A 10,108-nucleotide genomic window follows, 5' to 3' on the forward strand; every position below is an offset into this window, starting at 1 on the left:
TGGACTAGACAATTCAATGAAAAGTTCAATCAGCTAGAAAGAGAAGGATGATCAGTTCACTCATTTATGTTTCAATGTGAATATCTCGATCCCATCAAAAGAGAAACAATTTTTAGCACATACCTGATGGTACAATTACCATGGAATAGTTCTTCTCTTTCATAATGAGTCGTGTTAATTAATAAATATATGGAGACAATATATATACATGCATAACTTGCAGTTCTAATTAACCAGTAGTACATATCTATTCATTTGTAGTCACTAATAAATACTAACGATTATCTATATACACCTATTATCATATAAATTATCTTGAACTCTTAAATTTCCATAATAATGAATTAATTGAGAAACCACCAAATGTAATCCCCTGCCATATATCCAATCACAAAAGATATATAATTCGATTGATTAGTTTGCATCTGCAGTTAATTAGCGTATAAACACAATCATAAATTAATTAACCATCACGGGAGCATGGCATGCAAATATATTTATATGCACACAATTGCATGCATATATATCAGTAGGAAGCACTAGGTACGTGCTGATGATTACACAAAGACACATCCTGATCCTTGCTCATAATTAATTTCTTGCAAATCATATGTAGCCTGTAGGGTAGGGGGCAGCAGGCAAACACATATATAAGAATAGCTTAATCGCTAGGTTTGTTTTTTTGAGATCAATTTCATTTTAGGAGAATCATATATATTATCGCTAGGATCGATACCAATGACTTCAATTCATTCAAGGTTGCTCCCATGATTCACGGTGCATACGGCAGCTGTTTGGCCGACGACGACGACGATGATCATCTTAAGCATTGAGGTGGCTCAGCATCCATGGCGGAAGACCTCCGATGCGGAGTTGCACCTGGCCCTGCGCCGCCACCGCCGCCGCCGCCGCCGCATCATTTCTCTCGCCCATCATCACCGGCGGGTAGCTACTATGCACAGATGTGCATAATTATATACATGCAGTTAATTAATTAGAGACTTAGAACTTAACAAGGGTGTGATCGATCTTAATTAGTGCAGTAACAGATTAATTTATAACTGAATAGCAACTGATGAGACATGAATGCAGACATATACGTACCAGATATTTTGTGGTGGAAGAAGTGCCTGCTGATCCCTCAGCATGGAGGAGGAGGAGGAGCTTGTCTGGGCTTGGGGTTGGGCTTGGGCCTGGGCCTGGACCTGGGTTTGGTCCCACTGCCCTACTTGCTGCTGGCCCCTCACATTCTTCTGCCTCTCCACCAGCTGCATGCGCACACTACAAACATCACGATTTTTTTCTAAGAGGCACAAACCGACCACCAAGGAAACCACATAAACCGCTAGTAAGGGACAAATTTATCGAGATGTATTTGATAGCGCAATGATAAAAGATGTGTGGTTTTAACCCAAGGTCATATGTTCAATTGCCAACACGCTAAAAAAATAGCCGTCAAGTCTAGAAGGCAAAGAAAATTACTTCTCATTTGCGGTCAACTGTGGGGGAAAAAATTATTGGCGATATGATCCACCCAACAAGTAAACTACAGCAATTTCAAACTTTCGAGTGCGCATATGAATTAATTATCTCTAATGCCTCCATTGACAAAACTAGTAATTAAACCCATGGATAGATTGGAAAATTGTCAACAAGATAAATCAATTGATCAAAACCAATGCGCATGAATTAATTATGTTTAGTGCCTCCATTGGCTAGTCAAGCAGAATGAATTAATTAATATAAGCAGCAGTAAATACTATATTTTCGACAACTTACTTCCTTCTGCAGAGCCTTGTTCTCCTCCTGCAGTGACCTCTCCTGCACTCATGCAAGAAAACTGCACTATCAGTTGAGACTAACCAAGAGTAAACTATAACTAACTACTAGCTAACAACGGTTTGCATGCACGATTCATATATACATGCATACACAGTAGTGCAGTTCAATTGGTCACCTTTTTCTGCAGCTCGGAAATGGACTCAAGCATAAGGTGGCTCTGCAAACACAAACATATTGTTCTAGTTAGTCCGTCATATTTGGTAATTGTACTCCAGAATGTGCTAAAAAGTTTATATTTGGTAATTGTTCCTCCAGAATGTGCTGAAAATATTTACTCATATATTTTCTCAAAAAGGAAAAAAAAAAGAACATTTGTTTCAAAGTAGCAGTGACAACAAGACATTTGGATATATATTTATGTAACTCAGGCATGCGCATGCATGAATTATTTCAATTCAGTCCAGTTTGAAACAGAACATGCTAAATATATTACTACGTTTCTTTTAATAATTTGCTCCTTTTTTTCTGTACATTTGGTGTGTAGAGGTCGGGAGTTCAAATAAAAAGATTCCACTATCCAAAAAAATACTACCTTTCTTGATATTATGTGCTTCAATGAACTCTCCAGCTGCTGCTCTAGCTGTTGGAGTTCTTTGAGATTCAGGGATTCTAGATCCTCTCCCATGAGGTGTCTACACAAGATACATAAGTTAGTTTCACGTCATCTTCAGCAGTCAATACCGGAAGTTCTCTTTTAAATTGGTTTAAAAATAATAATTAGTGCAATTAGTTCGAAATTTATTTAACATTATTATAGAAATTGGATATATATATCGATTACTTGTGACATTTTTGTATGGTCTCAATCTTTGCCTTAAGTTTCCTGTATTCATGGCACCAATTTCCCTGTACAAAAAAAAACTCTTTGTCAGTATAAACCAATATATATGGTTGGTTGATGTTTTCTGTGAGCCAACCATTACTGTCAAAATTAGAGAACTATTACTAAATTACTGTAAACATAAACAGATGATGAAACGATGGAAATAAAATATTATAAAGAACCTAAATGCATCCTCATTTAGTGGAGTATATAGAAAATCCTCAAATGCAACCGTGTATGTGAATATTTGATAAAATTAAGGGAGTTATAGCTCCTTAAATTAATTTATTAGTAGATGAGAACTCCTTTGCTGTCTTGATAAATGTAGAAATTCAACAAATGATAAAAAGAGGCATGTTTAATTTTTTTAAATGTACATGAACTTTTCAATTAAGGTAGAGAACTAATTAACTTACTCCTAGTGCTTATTGATGCATTTATTCGCATTATCCGCACACTAATGCCGTGATATATGCAACAACTTTGCCAAACCACACACATTTTTTTCTTTACTCCAAGAAGGTGGAAGTGGTAAAGGAACAAATATTTGCACTTATCATCATTTTTTAACACTTACCAAAGTTTTACTCATCAAACAGTACTGAAAACAAATACCATGAGTACTTCTGGATGCAGTGCATGTTGTCAACTGGGGAAGAGTTATCTTGAAAAAAAAAATGAAGAAACATTTCATCGATCACAGTCCATATGCATGTTTATGATTACAGTTTTACTTAGTATATATAAATATGCACTTAGAATATCGAAACATTTGGTCTCCAACCGGATTCTACCAGCGCTATTATTGTATTGTGCATGTTTCTATGTTTTCTTAAGCATATTATATTGCTTCATGAAACACAAAAGAAACCACTCAAACGGAGTATGGATAAAAAAATAGAATAGTAGCATTTAGTTAAAAACTAGTGCAATTTTAATTTATTTACAGAAGAATTAGTATAGATCATAACATTAATGATAGGATGCTGATCGCAAGCTGGCGATCGACTTCCATGCATGTGGCCCATTAATTGTATGACCATAATAAATAAAATTTGAGGGGATTAAATGAAGGGAATGAGGACTCTCCTGCATGATATCCCAATAAGTAGAAATTTTAAGAAATATGCCAGAGTGCAAAAGACACGAGGTTTGAAGTTAAAAAGTATAAAACAGAAGGTTACCAACATCTAGTTTTGGCAAGTAGAACGATAGAATTCAGAAAAACTGCTTTGTTAACATGTGATTTAAAAGGCCACAAGGAAATGATATGATTGAAATGCTAATGCAATAGAAAAGGAACAATAATATTCCCTTCATGTAAAAGTTATATATCATACAACCTACTGTGTTTTACCTCACTCTCGGATTCAGCTGAAATAAGAGCCTTTTCAGCATATGAATAGCGCTCATAACGTTCAAGGATTTTGTCCATCCTGCAGGGAAAACCATCATGAGCAGAATCTGAAATTAGTCCACTATATATGTAAATACTTTGCATTCAGCATTCTCATGACAACGTTTAGGAAGTATATTTAAATGGTCTGAAGCTAGGAATGCCTACCAAACTATTCCAAGCAATTAAAGCTGAAATGTGGATTAAGACTACTAATATATAGATATCGGCATTTGTATGCACAAGAGCTCTTTTGCTGTCTAAACACTCGACACAGCCAAATAAAAAGCATGCACATGAAAACACTCGGTTATATTCAAGTGCATGCATGAATTATCTTATCTTCAAGAAAACAGGGACGTTGTATGGGACTGTGTGACGAAAAAAAAGCTCCTCATGACACATGTGATATGAGGGTGTGAACATAAGAATTCACCCATTCCAAAATTTGAAGTGGGTTGCTTAGGAAAATTTAGCAAAAAAAATAATCAAGATTATATATAACAGCACCGTTAAACAGCCATCAGCAAGGACCCTAACAAAACCAGTGGAACTGTTCAAAACAGACTATATATAATAGCACCATTGAATTACTGGGTGATGATTTGCACATCTTGATAATTGCAAGTAATTTAACACCTTTATTTTAGACCAACCTCCCCATAATCCTATAGCCGTACGTATAGGTGTTTACAGACTCCTTGATGATCAGTAAGATTGTGAGACTACAGTTTAATTATATCACGAGGATCCTGAAGAACTTGACTTCTTCTGTTTTACTGGAACACCCTTAGATCTATCTCAGGAAGATCTATAATTAAGATCAAATAAGTGAAGATTTCTGAGCTAGAAATGAAGCGCCTTAGACTGATCTTGACGCTGGGGAGTGTGCAGGGCACTGTTCCAGTACAACACAGACGACCGTAAAAGTCCTCTTTACCTAGACGTCAGAAACGCATTTTGAGCAAAAGCTAGCAAGCAAGATAAATTATTTTTCTGAAACACGCGCGATGGCTAGCTATTATGTGATTTTACAGAGAGCAAGATTATTTTTTGAAGTCATCGTGTCACAGGATGTTTAAGTACATCTCTTGATCTAACTCCAGAATAATTAGTGAATTATCCCATCATTATTAATTAATCAGCTGAGCAGAAAAGGAAATATCTCGCGTACGTGGTCGTTCTAGACCAAAACACACAAGCAACTGGCCATGAAGTTAAACCAAAAGAGATAGATCAAATTTGATCTAGGGCTCTTTAAAGAGATGCTTAACGTGAATAATACCAAATAAAGATTCATCATAAGAAGAGGCAGAAACATAGAAGAGGATGAGAGAGAAGGGAAGAGGAAAGGCCAGATCTGTCCATCTCCAACGTTTTGGTATCTGAGGAAGATGATGCATAAGCAAGAAAAACAGCTGTTTGAGTAATTTTAAGCCAAGCCTCACAAGAAGAGGGGAATTAATTACTTGAGAAACAGAAGATGTTTTGCATGCATCAGCTGTGACTGTGAACAATAGGGAGGAGTGCATGACACTGGTGGTGGACTCCTCGTAATTCGTGTGATATATTCTTTAATTAATTTCTTGACAGGTGGAGAACAAAGGCACGCGCATGAGATTAATTTGAGAGGAAGATGTGACGAAATCAACCCAAATAAAAGTCAGGAAGGAGCTAGCAATCAAATCACATGGGGAAGAGGGAGAAGAAGCGAATGAATAAAAAACTATTTGCAGTACATCAAATGGAAGGGTGATGAGAATTAGCACTAGCTCAATGGATCAGCAAAAGACCAAAGCAAGATCATCAGCTACATAGATAGCTGATGTAATCACAAAGTACACTTAGTAGTAGATCCTCTTATATATATAATCCCCTTGAATCTAAGCAAGCACATGATGTTAACAAAGACCGGCCACACCAAGTGCGTACTACATATATATATTTTAGTAGTACTCCATATGATGAGAAATTGAGAGGATCGGGAGGAGATGAATTAGTAGTAGGGTAGTAATTAACTAAAGAAAGGAGGGGAAATTAATTAAAACCGGCCATCAATCCCAAAAAGGGTATGCAGGGTGTAGAGAGAGAAGCAAGCTAGCAGGAAAGAAAAAGGGGAAACAAGAAAGGAAAGGGAAAAAATAGAAAGAGAGAGAGATGATTTCCCGAAATGAGGAGGCATGCAGCTGACTCCTCCTCCTGGAGTAGCTGAGCTAGCTTGGATTGGACTGTGTTGCATGTGTTGCAGCACTAGTGAAGCATAAAATCATCAGCTGTAGCACACATGCAACCAGATGCACAAACCAAACATGGCAAATTCAGAGAGCAGCAGCTGAAATCCATGGAAGCGGCCGGCCAGAAACGGCAAAAAGCTAGGAGAATTATTGAGTTCATCCATCTCAGGCGGGCTCAGGTGCTCCAGAAATGGCAAGGAATCGATCAGGCTATAGGTGTACCTGGAGTCAGTGGCGTACTCGTAGAGCTTGCCCTTGGGGGAGAAGACGATGGCGGCGACCTCGGCGTCGCAGAGGACGGAGATCTCGTGCGCCTTCTTCAGCAATCCATTCCTCCTCTTGGAGAACGTCACCTGCCTGTTGATCTTGTTCTCTATCCGCTTCAGCTGCACCTTCCCCCGCCCCATCCTCGCCGCTCGCCGCTCGCCGGCGGCCGATCCCGATCTCGATCCGACCTAACCTTAGCTGCTACAAGCTAGCTGAAGGAGGAAGACGAACTAGCTAGTGGAAGAAGAAGAAGAGGAGGAGGAGAGGGATCGGCGAGAGAGAGAGAGAGAGGCCTCTTTGCTTTTGGGGACGGGTGTCAGTATGCTGTCGAGCTGTGATTGGTCCCGGAATCATGGGGCCCACCTGCAGCCTCTCAAGCCTGCTGACACACGGATTACATTAATATTAATCTGGTAAAAAATAATTGGATTAATTATTTTAATATATATAATATAATAACGGCATGTTACGTGAGAAGGAAAGCTTGGGGTCGATTCTGCTGCTATGCTACCTCCTCGTACGGTCGAACTCCCAACCCCTCGACTCCTTTTCTCCATTTCTTTATTATTACTATTATTATCCTCTTGTCTTTTTTATTGATATATTGATAAATGTACACATGAATACATGGCCAATCATTACTGCGAAATTTTGTTAATTTGCACCATATCAATACATGGCCAATTATTTAACTATAATCCGGTTGTCTTTTTTTTTACGATACGATCCATTCACTATATATATTTAAAGATGGGAAAACTAAGTTTAACTTTTCTAACGCTAAATATAAATATAAATAACCGGAGGGAGTATATTGGTATTTACTTTCTCAATTACAAAATACCTTATCTTCAAATTCAGTTGTAAAATAAATCTTTTTTTAAGAGACGTGTGGAGATATGTGGTCCACTAGCTGTTTTTATTGTCCTTATTTTATCTCTATTGGTTAAACCCCACTCTCGCCCACCTAATTGAAATCGATTTAGGTGCAAAAATCATTTGTTAGAGCTTGGGCATGCCAAAAGTCTAGCTAAACATGTAGTATAATAGAAGCATATAATCTTAATGAAGTGCATATTCGTCTTTTCACAACCATACTAATATATCTGAGACCAGCTAAATACTACTTCATCCGTTTCACAATGTAAGAATTTTTAGCATTGGCCACATTCATATATATGTTAATGAATATATATATATATATATATATATATATATATATATATATATATATATATATATATATATATATATATATATATATATATATATATATATATATATATATATATATATATATATATATATATATATATATATATATATATATATATATATATATATATATATATGTGTGTGTGTGTGTGTGTGTGTCTAAATTCATTAACATCTATATAAATATAAACAATGCTAGAAAGTCTTACAATATGAAATGGAGGGAGTATAAGGTATTTTAGAGATGGAGAGAGCAGTGTACACACATATGTATGAATATATATACATTTCCAACAGTTATTGCAGAATTTGTGCACCCTTTTGTACCAATTCGTGCATATGAATACATGGTCAATAGTTACATATACGCGCACGACGTACCATGTCGTTTTCGAAACCTTGAGATTTTCTTTAATTAGTCCATCGAAATTAAATCGTGGTAAAATTCAACTCTCTAAGTATGTTCACTGCATTAATTTATAGTACGTAAGTCGCTTGTGAGATAGCGTAGCATCCTAAGAAATCACGCAATACACTCAAGTGTGATTTACAAAGTTACTCCATTATAATAAGACGTTTTGACTTTGGTCAAAGTCAAATTACGTTTTGACTTTTCAATCCAAGATAAATTTATTATGAAAATATATTCAATTGTTAATTTGATGACTCTAATTAATTTAGTATTATAAATATTATTATATTTGTCTACAAACTTAGTTAAACTTAAAACAGTTTAACTTTGACTAAAGTCAAAATGCATTATAAACTGAAACGGATGGAGTAGTATATATGAGTGTAAACTATACCGGTCGTTTTCAAATTATATATGGTGCTTTTTGCACAGTATGGCTAGTATGATTTTATTTTTGTCTGTCAATGTTCACTGATATAGTTCATTAATTACTACTCTCTCTATTCTTTTTTCATATGACATTGGTCAGTATATTTAGGAATGGATCGGAGGTGGTATCAATTGTATAATAGGCGAATATTAATAAAAGTCAGTACTAATTAGCCAATAATATTATTGCTTGCAACTGTTGAACGCACTGTGCCAAGAAAGATCTTTTATATTTGGTGGGAAAAACTGTGTGGTGTTGTTTACGGCAACTGGTGCTCCTGGCGCTGGAGATGCTGCAATCCCAGCTCGACAGCTCTCTCCTCTATCACTCTGATCCATTCCATATAACATTTGCATTGCGTCATGACCTGACCTAGCCTCGATCGCAACACCAATTGGCCCCTCTCTCTCTCTCTCTCTCTCTCTCTCTCTCTCTCTCTCTCCCCGAGAGCATGGCCTACATATATAGGACTCCGTCCGTCCCATAATGTTGCAACCTAGGATGGGATGAGACCCATCCTAGGACTACGAATCATGTCCAAATTCGTAGTCCTAGGATGGTTTGATGTATCTCATCCCATCCTAGGTTGCAACACTATGGGACGGAGGGAGTACTACGTATGTATACTAGTAGTTGCACAAATGATATATATACCCAATACAATAATTGTACTACCTCCGTCTCAAAATAAGTTCAGCCATAGATATCCGTGTTCATTGTTTTGACCACCCGTCTTATTTGAAAAAATTATGAAAAATATTAAAAAAAATTAGTCACACATAAAGTACTATTCATGTTTTATCATCTAATAACAATAAAAGTAGTAATTATAAAAAAATTTCAAATAAGACAAACAGTCAAACGTTGGACATGAACAATGCTAAAACTGCACTTATTTTGGAACGGAGGGAGTATAAAATTAGTCATCTTTACATACAGAGCACTCTAGTTTACACACTTTACATCCACACTAGACCTTGTCAATGGTTGGTTTTAATGAGGCCATGTTTAGATCCCACCCAAAATTTTACACCCCGTCATATCGAACACATGCATGAGGTATTAAACATAGGCTAAAAAATAACTAATTGCACAGATTGCGACTAATTTGCGAGACAAATCTTTTAAGCCTAATTGCTACATGATTTGACAATGTGGTACTACAGTAAACCTTTGCTAATGACTGATTAATTAGGCTTAATAAATTTGTCTCGCGGTTTACTGACGGATTCTGTAATTAGTTTTTTTATTAGTGTCAAACACCCCATGCGACACCCTATATAATATCCGATATGACACGCCAAAACTTTACACCCCTGGATCTAAACACCCCCTGAGTATGTGGCCCTGTCTTTTAGAGAGTTTTTGATAGATGATGTGAAGTTAATAGTTGGCTATGCTATTAATGGTATAGTTTAATAGTACAGTCAACTACTAACAGAGGATGTGAACCTTATAACACATAACTTCTTGGAGTTCGTGCATAACA

At 36.5% G+C, this 10,108-nt stretch overlaps 1 protein-coding gene across 4 annotated transcripts; it reads right to left on the reverse strand.

The window, feature by feature from the left end:
* Window positions 1–455: 455 nt before the first annotated feature.
* Window positions 456–6,883, reverse strand: LOC4342214 (MADS-box transcription factor 15-like). Of its 4 annotated transcripts, none has more exons than NM_001402986.1 (8): window positions 6,518–6,883; window positions 4,023–4,101; window positions 2,624–2,688; window positions 2,375–2,474; window positions 1,958–1,999; window positions 1,780–1,821; window positions 1,105–1,268; window positions 456–949 (listed from the first exon to the last, which is right to left on the reverse strand). In NM_001402986.1, exons 1-8 carry the CDS (start codon window positions 6,700–6,702, stop codon window positions 823–825), a joined length of 804 nt encoding a protein of 267 aa, NP_001389915.1. In that variant the 5' UTR covers window positions 6,703–6,883; the 3' UTR covers window positions 456–822. The 4 variants fall into 4 exon arrangements, with proteins under 4 accessions (NP_001389915.1, NP_001389914.1, XP_015645261.1 ...); NM_001402985.1 differs by having other exon boundaries at window positions 456–952; XM_015789775.3 differs by having other exon boundaries at window positions 460–949; window positions 1,105–1,281.
* Between the last annotated feature and the right edge of the window lie 3,225 nt (window positions 6,884–10,108).

This window comes from Oryza sativa, chromosome 7 (assembly GCF_034140825.1).
Source record: "Oryza sativa Japonica Group chromosome 7, ASM3414082v1".
Taxonomy (NCBI): Eukaryota; Viridiplantae; Streptophyta; class Magnoliopsida; order Poales; family Poaceae; genus Oryza; species Oryza sativa.